This window comes from Lagenorhynchus albirostris, chromosome 14 (genome assembly GCF_949774975.1).
Source record: "Lagenorhynchus albirostris chromosome 14, mLagAlb1.1, whole genome shotgun sequence".
Lineage (NCBI taxonomy): Eukaryota > Metazoa > Chordata > Mammalia > Artiodactyla > Delphinidae > Lagenorhynchus > Lagenorhynchus albirostris.
Window position 1 is genome coordinate 4,482,750 of NC_083108.1, and position 17,950 is coordinate 4,500,699.

A 17,950-nucleotide genomic window follows, 5' to 3' on the forward strand; every position below is an offset into this window, starting at 1 on the left:
TTCGTTTTTGACTTGTCTATTGCCTCAACATAACAGGTAATCAAAAAATTATAGAGAAATGAATAAAGTAGCATTTGAGCTGGCTCTTAAAGAATAAGCATAATGTATAGCCACTCAGAGGGGCACTCTAAACAAAGGAAGAGTCATCTGTGCTATGAGTGAGGTTTCTTAATCTGGACACTACTGACAGTTTGGGCTGGAAAACTCTTTGTGGGGATGGAAGTGGGGTTGCTGTCCTGTGTACTATAGAATATTTAGCAGGATCCTGGCCTCTATCCACTAAATGCCAGTAGCAACACACCCCTCCCACTTTGTGATAGCCAAGTTTTCTCCAGACATTACAAATGTCTCACGGGGAACAAAATCACTTATTTTGCCCTCCACCCTTCTCTGTTGAGAACCACTGTCATAGAAGAAGGAAAATAACATTTACTGAGTTACCATTAATGTGTTAAGATTCTATGCTGGGTGCTATGAGAATCAGCAAAATAAAAGATACATCCTTCCACTAAGAAGGAAAAAACTGTTATGTGTAAAAAATAGATGAGAAAGAAAAAGCTCTAATAATGCCAATGGGGGGTTATTACATTTAGTATGAGCTGAAATAGCATTTTTAATATTTGGAGATGAAAGAAGAGGCACGAAGTGGGTGCTGAGGCAGGGCAGGGTTGTGGAGTCTTGAATGCTACCTAAAAAGATTTTTGAGCAAGGGAGTAATATAATTAGATCTGTGTTAAACTGACAGAATCGTGTTTTCTTTGATAAACAGATTTAGGACAATATCAATATAGCAAGCATTTAATAATATGGATTTTGATAATAAAAACTTTATCACTCTTCTTGTTAAAAATTAAAACCTCCTAGCATATCAGTATTAATAATAAATATATTAATTATACAGTAAGTATAGTAAGGTTAATTATAGAAATCAAAATATGTGGTACCTGAGGTGGTGGCAGTCTGATTGTGTAAGCTTCTATGCTTAGACAAACTTGAGTTTCTGTTACATTGATGTCTAATACTGAAAATAAAATTATTAACCATGAACTTTCCAGAATTATTACTCCATCCTATCGAATTAAGTATTTTAGTAACAAAAGAAATTAATTTAACTCAATTTATTCAAGTTGGAAACTCAGTTAAGAACGGATTTTTTTCCCACATGGTAAAATTCAAATAATCACCATATAATATTTGATGGTCTATAGATGAGACATCTAAAAGAAGACAAAAGCATATGTGGGTATGCATGTGTAGGGTAGGGTTACAATAAGAAAAATGAGACATCCCACAATTGAGAGGAAAACTCAACAAATACTTTTTAGAAGTCTGACATCTATTATGTGAAAGATAAAGGCTCTTCTTAAATTAGAAGAGGTACCAGGCCATGCTTTTGACTTCACTAGTCTTACTAACAAATGTCCTCAAATATACTGGCAGATATATTCCAGATATTTCAGAGCCCCAAGGCTTCTATCTTGCTTTCTTGTGATTAAAATTACTTATACAAGTCAGATAGTGGTACCTGGAATAAAGCACGAGGGGGTTTCTGGTGTACTGGTAGTGTTACACATCTATAATTTGTCAGTTTTGCCATAGAATATTACATTCAGTAAAACTAGAAGAAAAAATTCTAACACGTGAGCGAGGAATTTTGCTCTCCTAAGCTGTTATCTTTAACCTCCGACAGCTGTAGTCTCCTGACAGTGTTTGGAGATGGAACAAAATTTAGGTAATGAACCCGTTCATCCAGACCTAATACACAGTGACTGCCACTGTCCAACTTAAACATAAAACCAGAGCAATGAGGGCAAATAGGCTTCAGCTTGGAAGTCAACTCAGAGAAAATACTCTGTGGATTACATGTGCTAGTCTGAGATTTAAGGCTGTGGCCAAATGGTGGTAAAAGCTACCATGACTGACAATAATGTCTACTTGGCTCAGGATTTCCCCCATCTGCTATCTCTGGACTACTATTTAGGAACATGTCTACCTGCAATACAACCATGCACATCAATGAAAGAATTAGATTAAACCATATTGTAAACTGTGTGTTTTAGATCATCTGTGTCTCTTTGGACAACCTTTTTTTTTTAAGAAGAAAAAGAAGCATGTACTCAAAAGAAAGTTTTTACTTACAACAGTACTAAAGAATTCTTATGATATGGCTCTGGAAACTATACTTTATAAATGCCTGCAGAATTAAACTCCTTTTTGGTCACAGTTTTCTTTAAGTAGAGAAATTAAAAATATAGCTTTTATTCCAATTAAGAGAAGTGAATTTTTTTTCTTATGTAAGTAGAACGTATATTTTGAACCAGAGGTGACTTCCTGAGTAAAACTGTGATTATAACAATATATGATTAAATTCTCATATAACCTAATCATCAAGATTTTAACAACCTAACCATCTGTACCATTCTTTAAACTGTTATTATATTAATGTTTTAACTATTAACTTATGTATTTTTACTTACCAACAGCACTTTGCTTTCCCATCTGAGAAAGAAATTCTCTTCCTTAAAAAATTCATAGGATATGCCATATTATTAAAACTTATAAATCATGCTTAATATAACCTTTTTATGTAAAATTATCAAAGCTATGAAAAATGCTTTAAAATACAATTTTAGGGACTTCCCTGGTGGTGCAGTGGTTAAGAATCCACCTGCCAATGCAGGGGACACAGGTTCGATCCCTGGTCTGGGAAGATCCCACATGCCGTGGAGCAGCTAAGTCCATGCGCCACAACTACGGAGCCTGCGCTCTAGAGCCCATGAGCCACAACTACTGAGCCTGCGTGCCACAACTACTGAAGCCCGTATGCCTAGAGCCCGTGCTCCGCAACGAAGAGTAGCCCCCGCTCGCCGCAACTAGAGAAAGCCCATGGAGCAATGAAGACTCAACACAGCCAAAATAAATAAATGAATAAATAGATAAAATGAAGTTTTATATGAATATCTAATGACAATTCAGAGAAAAAATATAATCACTCAAAAAGTATCTCTTCAATTAAAAGTACAGAAATACCCAGTTCTTCCCTCAAATATTTATTCCTGGTATAAAATATTTAGAAAACAGATCTCAACAAAAAATTCGAACAGACTTTTGGTTCCAACAATGCTGGTAATTTGTGTTCATTTTATTATAATGCTACATAACTTATATTTATTCCTCTTTAAACGTCAAGTATTCTATAATAAAAACATTTTTTTTCAAAGAAACACTAGGAGCCCTCTAGATATAATCCCAAAGTAAGGAGATGACACTTATGTTGATGTGGGCTTGCTTGAGAATCCTTGTTTGGGGCTATGCTTTAAAAACCATTCCCTAACAATAATATATCTTAAAATTAAAAACACATGTACATAATAGCAGTAAGCTAGTTCAGAAAGCCCCAATGACTGAAAGAGATAAAGTCACCTTGCACCAAGAGATGGCCAGCTTTATTCCAGGCTGGAGCAAGTCTAGCTGTGAGTGAATATGAAAGGCAGTTTTGAAGAATTACAGGAATTACTCGTTGTGGAGCCTCCACCTAAAATATTAAAGCACAAAATATGGGCAAGTTCACAGCAATTGTTATGTCCCTATAAACTCAGAGAAAAATGTCTGTGTGTTTAGATCACCACCTAACAAACTGGGCTATCCTGGATATAAGTTATAGTCATCACTACAGCTAATCCTATCTGGTTCTAAAGTTAAAGAAGTGTTAAAATATATTCACTTTGAAACTATGACTATAATGGGCAAATTCTACCTCCTTATCCTGGCTCAATAAGCCTAAATTTTTGGAGCTCCAGTGCTAGGACCTTAAACTTTACTTTGTATTTTGCTGTACACAAAGGAAACAAGTCCAGAACTACACTGTAATATTTCGCATTATGGTTCACTCTAGTTCAATATCACAAAACAATTAAATATTTACATGGGCACACATGCAACCAGCAGAGTATCTCTACTTGTACAGAATTTTTAATGATCAGATGGGAAATTCATGAGTACCCCCAGCATATTGATTAAAGAGGGTTTCCAGGCTGCAGTGCAGGGAGGAGGAATCCTGGAAGAGGCAGTGGGCTCTGTGGGTTGAGCAGACAGAACTGAGAGTCCAGGGAGGCCAAAGAAGGTAGAGTTTGGGGGTTAAGTATTGAGAGAAGAGAGCTGCATAGAGAGAAACTCTGAGATCAGCGGAGTCCCTCCTTGAGTATTCAGTTACATATGGAATAGCACATGCATATGAGGAAACTTCTCAGGGCTGTTTGCTATACAAACGTCCTTACAAATGTAGCCCAGAAGAAAACACTGCCATTGCCTTCGCTAGCATGTAGAAAAGTGAGCGAGCCAAAGTAACTGTCACCCAATAAGTAAAAAGGAGGGAATTATTTCCTACTTTAAGATTCCTGAAGGCTAGAAGTTTATCTGGTTCACAGCTTTATCTCCAGAAACAAGTAAAGTGCTCAGTATATTATAGATACCTGCTGTGATTATTATCATGTAGAAAATATCTATATAAAGAAAAACTGAGCATAATCATGAAGTCTCCACAAGGGTGGGAAAGAATACTGCCTTCCCACAGATTGTAAATGATGGCTAAAACCAGCTTTCAGGTTATTCAAACATTTCTCAGGGAACTGCAAACAATCTCCGGGTATTGTTGAGATCTTATCATCCTAGAACTTAAAGAAAGCATCTCATCTTGGAGATGCCCGAAAACCTCATTAACCCTAACCCCACTAGGTCTAGGAACAGAGGCCAGCAGTGATGCCTGGATGGGCTGCTAGAATAACCAAGAATACAGTGCCTCAGAGATCAATGCAGAGACATGAAGGGAGCTCCCCCAAAGTCTCCACGGCCTGAGCAACTGAGACATGACAGGTGCTCAACTCCACGTATTCATTTTTTTTTCTTGCTAAGATCCAGACACTCACCACCACGGGAAATACAATCTATACTGTTTTGTTCCCCTACTTATTAGCTATATGATTGTGGACAATATTTTCACCTCTCTGGGTTTCATTTTCTTCACCCGTAAAAATGGGGATATTTTATTCTTGGAAGATACAGATGATAAGTGAAATTATGCCACATAAAATGCCTGCAAGAAAGTACCCAACAAAATTAAGACTCTTCCCGTCTTTCTCTACTAAATGTGCACAAAATAATTGTTCTGGGAAAAAAAATGTTGGGTTCTTTCACATGCATAGCAATAACTTATGAGAAAGGTACTCCAGTTTTTGTTTACTCACAAAAGAAGTTGAATACAAAATCAATATAAACAATGTCTGGAATTATTATCCTTTTTAAAACTTACCTTAGCTCCATATTTTTCAATATAGGCATTAAGTTTTCCAGCTTTATAAAATGGTATCTATTAAAAAAATCCACATTGATAAGAAGGACTTAACATAAATATATTATTAAATAATGCACTACATAAAGAATTTAAACATTATACAGCAGAGTAAAGCAGAGGGCCATCATCTCAACAGTTTCTATGCCCAGGACAAAGAAGCAGGTAATAATCATTCTCTTCCTGAAATAGAATCCGTGGGTACATTCCAAAGTGAGGAAAGCCTTTCTGGGAGTGACCCGAATCCAGAAACCATATAAGTGAAAAGGCCAATGAAGTTCATATAATAAACATTTAATACCTTTCCTAATAAACAATAATTTATTAAACATGAATAAGGAAAATGGACACAAGTGGAAGATCAAGAGAAAGTTCAAAAGGCCAAGGTGTTCCAACTAACCAATGAAACAGAAATTAAAAGAAGATATTATCGATATTTTTAACCTAACAAAGTGGCAGATACGCAAAGACTGCTAATATTTAGTGCTTGTGAGGATGTCGAAATATAGGTTCTCTCATACACTATTTATTAAATGTAATCTAGTACAAGCTTTTCAGAGCACAATTTAGCAGCATGTAGATTATAGTTTAAAATGTACTGAAATCCAACATCTAAGAATTTAACCCACAGAAACTACCAAATAAATAAAAATGATATAATTTCCACTTTCTGAAGCATTGTTTATAATAGCACAAGACTAGAAACTCAGATGAGCATTAGAAGGTAATAATTAAATTATTATACACCCATACAATGAAATCCTTAAAAATGAGTAAAATATATGTACTGACACAGAACAATACCCAGGCTGCTAATGGGGAAATAAAAGGTAAGTTTCAAAATAGTATGTATAATAATCCCATTTTCTATTTTAAATATTTTTGTAAAAATTTTTACAGCGTGTAATATCTTTGTAAGAAAGTAAAACATATTACTAGATGGCAATTTTCCTCTTACTATTCTTGCTAAGATTAGGATACTAGAATTTACTAGAACTCTAAAACAATGTCCTCCTTGTTTCATAATTTTTTCAGGTAGAAAAGAACACAAATAAGAGACTTTACTGTCTACTGGTTCACCAACAGCTTGTCTTTCTTAAAAGCTATATTAAGGATGAAAAGATAAAAGATGGACATACAACCATAAAACCTAGAAGAGAAATAAAAGACCTGAAGAAGATTTTGAATGGTCTATCAGCATTGTTATTAAATATTGATTTCACTAGATTCTGGGGAATTAAAATCTCAGAATAAGAGGATTTTCAGAAAGATTTTTGACAAAAATCTCAGGATAATATAATTTTTATAAAGATTCTTGGTACTTCATTTATCATTCCCAGTTATATACAGCACTGGAAATATAGTTCTTGTTCTAATTTTACTAAGAAAAAATTTTAGTGAAATTTCCAAATTAAAAAAAACTATTGAGCATGTGGTGGTATGATGAATTGGGAGACTGGGATTGACATATATACACTACTATGTATAAAATGGATAACTAATAAGAACCTGCTGTATAAAAAAATAAATAAAATAAAATTCAAAAGAAAAAAAAACCTATTGATCTAAGTTCTTTAAAAACAATTGGAGATCTGCTGGAACAAGAAACTTCTTCTTTTATATTAAATGTAATTCTAAAGAATAAAATATAAGGAAAGGATTAAGTCTGTGCTATCTTGAAATTATGCTGTAACGTATTTTATTCATTGATAATCTTTATCTTAACATTAATGACAGGGAAAACTAAATATGAATTTAGAGCCACAAAAATGGATCTTAAACATCAGGTATATCAAAGTTAAAGTCTGTTAATGGTTTGATCAACCTACAACACAACGTAATTTGTCTTCATAAACCATGTTCAATTTGAGCTATAATTAATATCTGAATTAATGTTTATCAATATTGCTCCCAATAATTAGTAATAATACTTTATAAAATGTTAAAATACTAACCGTCATCACCACCCAAATTTGGGTAAATATTTCAGGTACAGGTGATGTCAGGATATCTTGGTGCAAGAACAGCAATTGCCTGTGGAGATGAAATGTATTAATTTCAAAGTGGACTGCCCACTCTCTGTTTTTACTTTACCAGAACATTTAAAAATTGCTTAGTTCGGGCTTCCCTGGTGGCGCAGTGGTTGAGAGTCCGCCTGCTGACGCAGGGGACACGGGTTCATGCCCTGGTCCGGGAAGAACCCACATACCGCGTAGCGGCTAGGCCCGTAAGCCACGGCCGCTGAGCCTGTGCATCAGGAGCCTATGCTCCGCAACGGGAGAGGCCACAACAGTGAGAAGCCCGCATACCACAAAAAAAAAAAAAAAAAATTGCCTAGTTCCAATCAAAAGTTTAAGTTTCTTCTAGCCAAGGATTGTATTATAGATTTCTGTATCTCTCCCCACACTTAGCATGTTACCTTGAACACTGTAAGCAATCAGGCAAGATTTGAATTACGAGAATTATAAAGTTTTAGATATATTAATATGAAAACTTGTCCATGCATCTGTTTCCTAACTCCTTTCATCTGTGAACCAAAATTTCTCTTTAATTTTACTTATTTATTTTGGCTGCGCCAGGTCGTAGTTGCAGCACGTGTGATCTTCATTGCGGCATGCGGACTCTTAGTTGCAGCATGCAAACTCTTAGTTGTGGCATGCATGCAGGATCTAGTTCCCCCACCCGGGATCAAACCCAGGCCCCCTGCATTGGGAGTGCAGAGTCTTACCCACTGGACCACCAAGGAAGTCCCCAAAATTTCTCTTTTAAAACTCCAATTTTGGGCTTCCCTGGTGGTGCAATGGTTGGGAGTCCGCCTGCCGATACAGGGGACACGGGTTCGTGCCCCGGTCCGGGAAGATCCCACATGCCGCGGAGCGGCTGGGCCCGTGAGCCATGGCCACTGGGCCTGCGTGTCCGGAGCCTGTGCTCCGCAAGGGGAGAGGCCACGACGGTGAGAGGCCCGCGTACAGCAAAAAAAAAAAACAAAAAAAAAACCCTCCAATTTTATCTTAAGTATAGACCTGAAAAAGTCTAACCACTGTGAAGAATCCAGCTTTTTAAATTCCTGTTTCTTCCATTTTCCTTTTTTTTTTTTTTAAAGTAGTGGTCAGAAGCACTTGAGGAAAGAGTCTAAGGATTCACCCATCAGTGAAGTTATCAACTACTTTAGTGTGAGAACTATTGACTAGATGCTTTTTCTTCAAAAAGGAATTTTTTTCCAAGCCAGAATGAAGTGGTGTAGCAGTTTTAGTTCAGTATTCAAAAGCCAAATGAACTTACAACAACAATCATTACAATTCAAATTACCATCAATAATTTTGTTGGAAAAAATGGGAAAAACATAAAAGGGAATAGAGGTAGAAATGTAAAAATTTTCAAAATTATTAATCATCAAGGAAACAAATTTTAAAAACCAGGAGTGTGCGTGTATGGGATTACATCAAAAGGTGAGATGGGTCAATCTGTTTCTGGTGGCCTCATCTTTGTTGGAACTGTGGTGCAGCAGGTACGTGCTTTTGCAAGGCCTGCCTTTGTCTGACACAACGTCTCTGCTGTCTCTGTTCCAGCCTCTTTGTCAGTGATTGGAACGATGAGTCAAAACACCCCTCTCTTTGGGCATGACCCATATGAGGGTGAACAGCAAAAAATCTCTCTTAAGGTCTTCTACTTATTTGTTTCCCAAAGGGGTCACAAGTGAATGCTCAATGAGTATCAAATTGTACTTTAGCAGGAAGGGTACAGACTCCTGGCTGCACCTGAGTGGGAAAATATACAGTGGGCAGGAGAAAAGTTTTATAAATAAGAGCAAAATGGAGGACACCCCAAGAGTGTCTTATTTCTGGCCCCTAGCAATCTTATACGTGTTTCTTCCTCTCCAAGAAATTCAGTTACAGATATAATATTGTTACGTATTCTAAGAGTTCTTTTTTGAATGTCTCAAACAATTTAAGGGACTAATACATGGTGGGACTTCAGTAATCACAGTGTTATACTTTAGGCTTCAACTAAGCTGTTTTTCGAAGACTATCTTGGGTCATATTTCAAGATAGTTCTTGGAGAAATACTCTTCAGAAATACTCTTATATCAACCTGAAAATTTAAAAATTATATTAATCTAAAATGTTTACAGTATCTCCTAAAGTGCTTCAAAAACAGTAGGTACTTCATATATATTTATTACTATCTCTATGTTTTGGGACCCTGATTTAATTCATCAATGTCTATAAAATATTTAAATTAAAATATCAGACAAGAAGCCACAAATATAAAAACTCAACAGTGAGATAGTCTATCTCAAGTATTTCAAGTCCTCCCCTAAATGTAATTCAATATACCTGATTAGAACAAAACTGAATTCCTTTATTTCAAAATTATATAAACAGATTGAGTAAATGAGTATTTTGCTTTAAAGGAGATACTACTAAAACAGCTCTTAAAGGTCTCAAAAAGTTTATAAAGTCTTATTTATAAGATGTGTTTTTTTACCTGCATATCTTCAGCTGTGTACTCCTCATCTCATTATCTGCCACTCCATTACTCAATATTATCCTGACAGCACAGAGTTTGTGTAAATCTGGAAGTGTGATGAAGAACAGTGACTGCTGCCTAGAGTCATTCATACTTTCTTGTTGACTGAATGTCTCAGTAATCAGGCCTTTAAAAATAAACAACAATAAAAGGGTAGCAAACTATTTTACCAATAGGGTTTCGATACCAATTCATTACAGAATATTTGATATTGTGTTAGTATAAGATGATAAAAACAAGTTAGCAAACATCAGCAGTTAAATATCATTCACATTTTACCTTTGAGGTTTTCTAACGATAATCTAGAATTTGCGGGGGGGGGGACAAGTTTTATAAGGATGTAATTCATATACCATACAAGTCACCTATTTAAAGTGTACAATTAGGGCTTCCCTGGTGGCGCAGTGGTTGAGAGTCCGCCTGCCAATGCAGGGGACACGGGTTCGTGCCCCGGTCCGGGAAGACCCCACGTGCCGCGGAGCAGCTGGGCCCATCGAGCCATGGCCGTTGAGCCTGCGCGTCCGGAGCCTGTGCTCCGCAATGGGAGAGGCCACAACAGTGAGAGGCCCGCGTACCGCAAAATAAATAAATAAATAAATAAAGTGTACAATTAAATGGTTTTTATTATATGCACAGAGTTGCAACCATCACGATACATTTTAGAACACTTTTGTCACCCCAAAAATATAAGCTAGAATTTTAAACCTGCAGTTCTACACAACAAATAGAATAATTTGAATACAAATAATGTAAAACCCCCCAGCAATGTGTATTAAATGCCTATGCTGTTCTGGGTACTAGATATGTTTCTACTGTATTGCTTGGTTTTTTTTTTTTTTTTTTGGTGGTACGCGGGCCTCTCACTGTCGTGGCCTCTCCCGTTGCGGAGCACAGGCTCCGGACGCGCAGGCTCAGCGGCCATGGCTCACGGGCCCAGCCGCTCCGCGGCATGTGGGATCTTCCCGGACTGGGGCACGAACCCGTGTCCCCTGCATCGGCAGGCGGACTCTCAACCACTGCGCCACCAGGGAAGTCCTACTATATTGTTTTTATTTAACAAATTCCTTCTAAAGTTTCTGGCTATTCTTAAGTTTCATTTTGTTTTCAGGAAAATGAAATCTTCCCTATGACAAGAATAATTTTTTTGTTTTTTTTTTGCGGTACTCGGGCGTCTCACTGTTGTGGCCTCTCCCGTTGCGGAGCACAGGCTCCGGACGCACAGGCTCAGCGGCCATGGCTCACGGGCCCAGCCGCTCCGCGGCATGTGGGATCCTCCCGGACCGGGGCACGAACCCATGTCCCCTGCATCAGTAGGCGGACTCTCAACCACTGCGCCACCAGGGAAGCCCAACAAGAATAATTTTTAAAAAATAAAAATGTATAGCAAAGTCTTCTGCTGTTTTAGGTTACCTCTATAAAGCACTTCAAAGTTGAAGAATATATTTTCATTATTTTACACGAAAGAAAATGTTTACTGAGATCTCTAAACTTTTATCTAGTTTCCTTTTCCACTGATTATCTGGCTTTCAAACTTCTATGTGGGACACATTTTACAGTTGATAATTCACAGAGCATACCTTTGGAGTCTATCTTATTTATGACAGAAAAGAAAACTGCAATGTAAAAATAAAGCATATAATTTAAGCTCAATTTCTCTAGGGCACACAAATACATCCAGGGAAGGTAACTGGTATTCTAGTAATTCAAACCTTTAAACACCTACATATTTTCTCTCTTTAAGAAGAAAAGTAGTAACATATCAGTCTTGGAACCTGGAGTGTGACCAGCCTTAGGTCTGATCTCAGTAGCCAAATGTCTCTGTGGTGCCATTCGAGGAATAGTGGCAATGCCCTTCTGCTCCCCACACATCTTTCTCACTCAAGTACCACAGTGCTTGAAATTTTCATCATTAAAGATCACTTAGATTCTTTTAAAAGTGGAAGTACTCTTGGAAATGATTAACACAAACAAAGTCACACAAGGTGTTAAATACCTAATCAAGATGATTTCTGATATTAAAAATAGAAACAGTCCTTCCTTCTCTCTGCTTTTCTACTCTCCTATGTAAATGCTTACTGTTGTGAAATTTTTTTAAAAAAATGAAGTACAGGGCTTCCCTGGTGGCACAGTGGTTGGGGATCCGCCTGCCAATTCAGGGGACACGGGTTCGAGCCCTGGTCCGGGAAGATCCCACATGCCGTGGAGCAACTAAGCCCGTGCGTCACAACTACTGAGCCTGCTCTCTGGAGCCCACGAGCCACAACTACTGAACCCACATGCCTAGAGCCCGTGCTCCGCAACAAGAGAAGCCACCGCAATGAGAAGCCCACGCACCACAACGAAGAGTAGCCCCTGCTCGCCGCAACTAGAGAAAGCCCGCGCGTAGCAACGAAGACCCAGTGCAGCCAAAATTATAAATAAATAAAATAAAAATGAAGTACAAAGTTCCAAGGCCAACACAATCTACTTCACAATTCTGCTAAAATTCACTTCCTCTGAAGCGTTTTGGTAAAGGGCATCAATAATATATAAAGTAAAATATAAAACAAAGAACTGATTATGGCTTGGGCCCAGAGGTACAACTGTGCATATTTGAATGGAAATAGGTCAAAAACATGGGCGAAAGTTAGAGATTTGTTACTTCCATTTCTAAAACACATTTCCCACTAAAAGTACTTTCTGCCTCACTTTTCCTTTAAATATCTTCCAGCAAAGTCACCAAGAAATTCCTGCGAGTGGTCCTCCCCTTCTCTTGTCAATCTTCCAAGAGTGCTCGGAAAACTGTATGTAAACAACACCGACCTGTTTAGGAATATAGGAGAATTTATTTAACTTTGCTATTTAGAACTACATTAAAACAATTTTTTTTCAGTTCATAATTGGCAAAACTTACAAATTAAAAGCTTGGGTTTTTTCCCTAGATTGTATACGAACTGTAACGTTAAGGCTCGAAACTCGGATATACTATATATAACATATATGGATAAACTGTTAATTAACATACTGATCGGAGACTAGCATCTTTCACGTCCAAGCTGACAAATGGAAAACTTGCTGACTCCAAAATAAAATTCTGACCACATTTCTGCCCTGGTGAAGTGCTACCAGTAAGGAACAGGTCCCTACAAGATTCTCCATGTGATGACTCAAAAACCCCAGGAGAACCAGACTCGCTGTGCACGCCCGGGCGCTGAGGTCTAAGCAACTTTCGGCCCCTCTGGAGCGGCAGTTTCGCCCTCTGTTGGGGCCCTCGGTGGGAAAAAGCCTGCCTGCAGGTCGGATTCCTGCGGGCCCACGGATGGCTCCCAAGGTCAACAGGCCAGCTCCCCCAGCCCCGCCCCGCCGGGCCCCATCTTCTTAACACACAGCATGGAACTGGTGGAAACATCTCCAAGGTCTTTATTTAGCTTAAGCACCTTATTTAAAAGGCGGTTCTATAAGTTACCGATTAAATAAGGTGCCCTACTGTTGGAACCTGTGGGCCTTCGTGAAAGAACGACTCTTTGTTCCTTTCCTTTTCCCTTTTCACAAGCTAGAACTAGCTCTTCAGCACGCGCGTCCTGTCAAAGCAACGTCCTCAGAGCCGTCGTCCCCTGACGCGAACGCACGAGCTGCGCGGTGAGGCGGCCCGGCCTGCAGCGACCTCCCCCGCTCGCCCTCTCAGTCTCTGGCTCAGACAAGAAGTTGGTCTCCCAGGTAACGGCCTCCTCACCTCAGTCTCCCGTGCCGCGGGCCTGCGATCCTCAGCGTCCTCCCAGCGTCTCTGAGGTACCGCTCCCAGAATGCCCTGCGCCCCCCCGCGACCCCAAGCGTAAGCCCGAGCGTTCCCAGAATGCCCCGCGCGCCGTACTTTTTCCCGCCAAAGCTTTTGACTGCCTGCGCTGTTCTGCCGACGCTCGTGGTTCCCCGAGAGAAGAGCCGGCGTTGGCGCTGCTGTGGCCCGTCTCGAGGCCCTTGCTGTCTTGCAGAGCGAGGTAGGATGCATGTGCGCGGTATGGCCGCTGGGGAGCCACAGGTGCCGAGCCCCGCGCTCGCCGCACTGACGGGCTGTTCGGCCTCATGCGCAGGGCGGCCCTTGAATCCGCTGAATGTCCGGCGGTGGAACTTCCTGAGTGGGGGGCCCTGCAGCGTGGCGTGGAGCGGAAGCCGGGCGCAAGGGCTAGTTCCTAGGTATTTATTAAGCGCCTACTGAGTGCCCGGAGCTTTTGTAGGAGCCACTGATGGAGCATTGAACTAAGAGCGTTCCCTGCCTTCCTGGAGCTTACATTTTACTTGAGGGTTGGGGGATAGATTAATACGATAAGTGAGTAAAATGTCGGTCTGGAAGATGGTGATAGGTGTGCTGGGACAGGGAGACGGAGTGCCGGGAGAGGCCCTTTCGGAGGTCGCGAGGCCTCATGGAGAAGGTGACATGTAGGACAGAAAGGAGATGGGAGTGGGCGGCCACACACAGGTCGGGGGAGGACGTTGTAAGGGAGGGAATCGCGAGTACAAGCAGAACGCCTGAGGCAGGCGGGAGGGTGACCAGCTGGCTGCAGTGGAGCTGGAAGGAGAGGTAGGGACGCGAGGCCAGAGGTTAAAGAGGGTCAGTTAGGCTTGATAAGCCGTGTGTATTGTGAAAATGTATGGCTTTTATTTGGATCTTGATTTAAATAAACTATAAAAACTATTTATGAAAGTCATAAATTTGCATACTCTGTATATTTAATTGTACTAAGGAATTATTTTCTAGATGGCAAAATAACATCTAAAGGTAATACTTATAAGATCCTTATTTCACAGACGTATAGAAGTATTTATGGATGAAATGACATATCTGGGATTTGCTTTAGAATGATCCCGTGGGAGATGAGGGTGGTGACAAAGAGGTAACAAAATTGGCCATGTTTTGATAATTGTTGAAAATGAGTGAAGGTTCCTATTATTATCTGTGCTTTTATGTATTTTACTATCTTCTCCACTTTTGTGGTGTGTTTGAACATTTCTATAATAAAAAGCTTTTAAAAACTTTTGTTTTTCAAAAGTAAAATAAAGTGAAGAGACAGGCCACAAGTTGGGAGAAGATATTTTCATAAAAGTAACCCACAAGTGATTAGTTTCCAGATTATATAAAGAACTCTCACAAATCAATTAGAGTAAGACAGTCAGTCATAGAAAAAAGCACTAAGGTCAAGAACAGGTATTTTGCAGAAGGAAGAAAAAGGATGGCTTATAAGCCTATGAAAAGATATTCAACCTCATTAATTATTAAACCTAAATAAGACCACAACGAAATACCATAGTATTGGCAAAATTTTAAGGGTTAGTAAGGATGCAGAATAAGATCTCCATACACTGTTGGAATGTAGGAATGTAAATTTGAAAACAATGTGATGTAATCTTCTGAAGTTGAATATTAACATACCCTTAGACTTAGAAATTACTTATATACACTTCCCCTTAAGAGACTCTTACATATGTGCACCAAGAAATATGTTTGTAGCAGCATTGTTTGTTGAATAAAATAAGTAAATGCAAAAACAAAATCCCAAATGTTCAGGGACAGGGGAACAGATAGATAAATTGAATTATATTTACAAAATTGGATATTATACAGCAAAGAAAAAAATGAACTACGTTTATATGCAATAATATGGATAAAACTTTCAAAATTAAAACATGAACATATCATAAGTACAGCAGATCCTCTACATAGGAACAAGTTCTGTTCCACGAGCACGTTTGTAAGTCCAGTTTGTTTGTAAGTCCAACAAAGTTAGCCTAGGTACCCGACTAACACAGTCGGCCATATAGTACTGTACTGTAATAGGTTTATAATACTCTTCACACAAATAATACATAAAACAAAAAATAAAGAAAACATTTAAAATCTTACAGTACAGTACCTTGAAATGTACAGTAGTATAGTACAGCAGCTGGCATACAGGGGCTGGCATCGAGTGAACAGACAAGAGGTTACTGACTGGAGGAGGGAGGGGAGGTGGGAGATGGTAGAGCTGAAGGATCGTCAGCAGTGGGAGACGGAGGGCGAGCTGCCATTTCACTCACGCCTGACGTTGATGGCACAGGTTCTGGTTCCTTGCTGGATTTAATTCTGTCTACCCTCTTGGAAAATGATCCAGTGATGTCTGCGTAGTAGCTCTTTTTTTCTCGTCATAGGTGACAGTAATACTGGATTGCATTCTGAATGGCTGTTGCAGCCTCCGTTTACCATTCTACGTTTGGGTCCTGTGCCTCAAAAGCTAACATTGCCTCCTCAAATAAAGAAAATCCCCTTGCCTTTTCCTGCGTGGTGAATCTCTTCGGTTCTTCAGTTACTTCTTCCTCTTGTCTCTCTTCGTCCTTTCTCTGAGCTTCCAATTCCATCGGGTCGTCATTAGTAAGCTCCTTGTGTTGCACAGCAGCAGTACCGTACAGTAAAGTACACAAAAGCACAACCACTTGTAGAGGATGCACACACGTAACAATGTATGCCAGACACGTGAACTAACTTACGTGACTGGACACGTGAATGCACGTTCGCATCTTTGAAAGTTCGCAACTTGAAGGTTTGTATGTAGGGGACTTACTGTAGACACTTAGACAGTTTTTCGAATTTTTTTCGAAAATGACCACCTTTATATACCTACCACCCAGATCTAAAGATAGAACATTACCTGTATCCAGGAAGTACTCCTCATGTCCTCTCCCAGCCACTTACCCACTTCCTCTAGGGTAACTACTGTCCCAACTGCTAATACCATACATTAATTTTGCTTGTTTTGAAAAGTTAATGGAATCATACAACACAAACTCTTATATTCATAAGATTCATCCATATTGTTGAGGGCAGCAGTATTTTATTCATTTTCATTGCTGGATAGAGTTCCATTGTGTGTATATATTTATCCTTCCTGAGGTTGAAGGACAATTTGAGTGCTTCCAGCTTAGAATTATTATGAAGAATGCTGCTAAGACCATTCTTGTTCTTTTGTTTTGTATTTCCTTCTATTCAATATGGATGAATTTTTGAAACATAATTTTGAATGGAGAAGAAAGTTCCAGAAGACTACATACAGTATAATCCTATTTTTATAAAGCTCAATAGTTCTCCAGGAAAGCTGAATAAATTGTTTGTTGATATATCCATATGTGCAAAACTAATTTTTTTAATAGGCAAGGACATCATGAACACAATTCAGGATAATAATGATTTTGGGGAGGCAGAAGAATGGGATATCGGAGCCGCCCACTGTTCCCAAGTCAAGTGAAGGGTTCATTGGTGTTCATTTATGGTACTGTGCTTCAAAATATATATGCACATCCATTTATATGTATAAAACATTACATCATAATTTTTAATTAACAAAAAACCACAGAATGTTATAGGGCCAGCAAGAATTTTCATCCAGGGAAAAATTTTCCTCACAGGATACATTTTGATGACAAGCTTGTGGGCAAGCTTATTCAATTTTCCAAGTATATGAGTTACTTAAGTTTCCCTTTATCTCACTCACAGGCATTCAAAATGGGAAGGAATGCTCTTAAGGATTCCACCCACTAGTTACCTGTATGTATCTTTTATAAAGATTAAGATTCTTGCATTGTGTTAAATCATGTGTAAACCGTTAGGACATGCAAAGATTAGATCATACTTTGTGGGTAGCCAAGTACCACATGAAAATGAAGGTCATTTCTCAGAAGAACCACCTGGGGAAGAGTCAGATCTTTAGACTGGAAACTGGAACTAAGATGACAAGACCTAGATTGGGCGTTACGGCTGGGTTCAGCCTGCACCTTGGACTGGAATTCGAAGAACTGGGATGTCTGAGATTGTATTTATGGGTAGAGTATAATCATCTGCCCTCAAACATACAGAGGGAGACTGGGACTTAGAAGGAAGGGCCCCTACAAAGGGTCCTCACTGGGTGTGCGCCTCACAGTCACCTGAGATTTGACAATCAGACAGACTTTTTGAATTGGCATCACTGCTTCATTTATTAAAGGTGAATGAACTATGTCAGGCTCTCATAGTGGAAAATTCTTTTAGGTTATCCTTTAGCAAAGTTCATTTGAATATTCTGGCTCTGCTGT

At 39.1% G+C, this 17,950-nt stretch overlaps 1 protein-coding gene across 1 annotated transcript in view; it reads right to left on the reverse strand.

The window, feature by feature from the left end:
• Positions 1–13,636, reverse strand: part of C14H18orf63 (chromosome 14 C18orf63 homolog) — a 33,482-nt gene extending 19,846 nt beyond the window's left edge. Inside the window, exons 1-8 of the mRNA XM_060170454.1 lie at positions 13,590–13,636; positions 12,597–12,679; positions 9,836–10,004; positions 7,303–7,381; positions 5,309–5,365; positions 3,424–3,535; positions 2,478–2,519; positions 945–1,021 (exon numbers count right to left, since the gene is read on the reverse strand). Coding sequence (XP_060026437.1) covers positions 945–1,021; positions 2,478–2,519; positions 3,424–3,535; positions 5,309–5,365; positions 7,303–7,381; positions 9,836–9,969 — 501 coding nt within the window. The 5' untranslated portion in view covers positions 9,970–10,004; positions 12,597–12,679; positions 13,590–13,636. The remainder of the gene's footprint in view (positions 1–944; positions 1,022–2,477; positions 2,520–3,423; positions 3,536–5,308; positions 5,366–7,302; positions 7,382–9,835; positions 10,005–12,596; positions 12,680–13,589) is intronic.
• Positions 13,637–17,950: the final 4,314 nt, after the last annotated feature.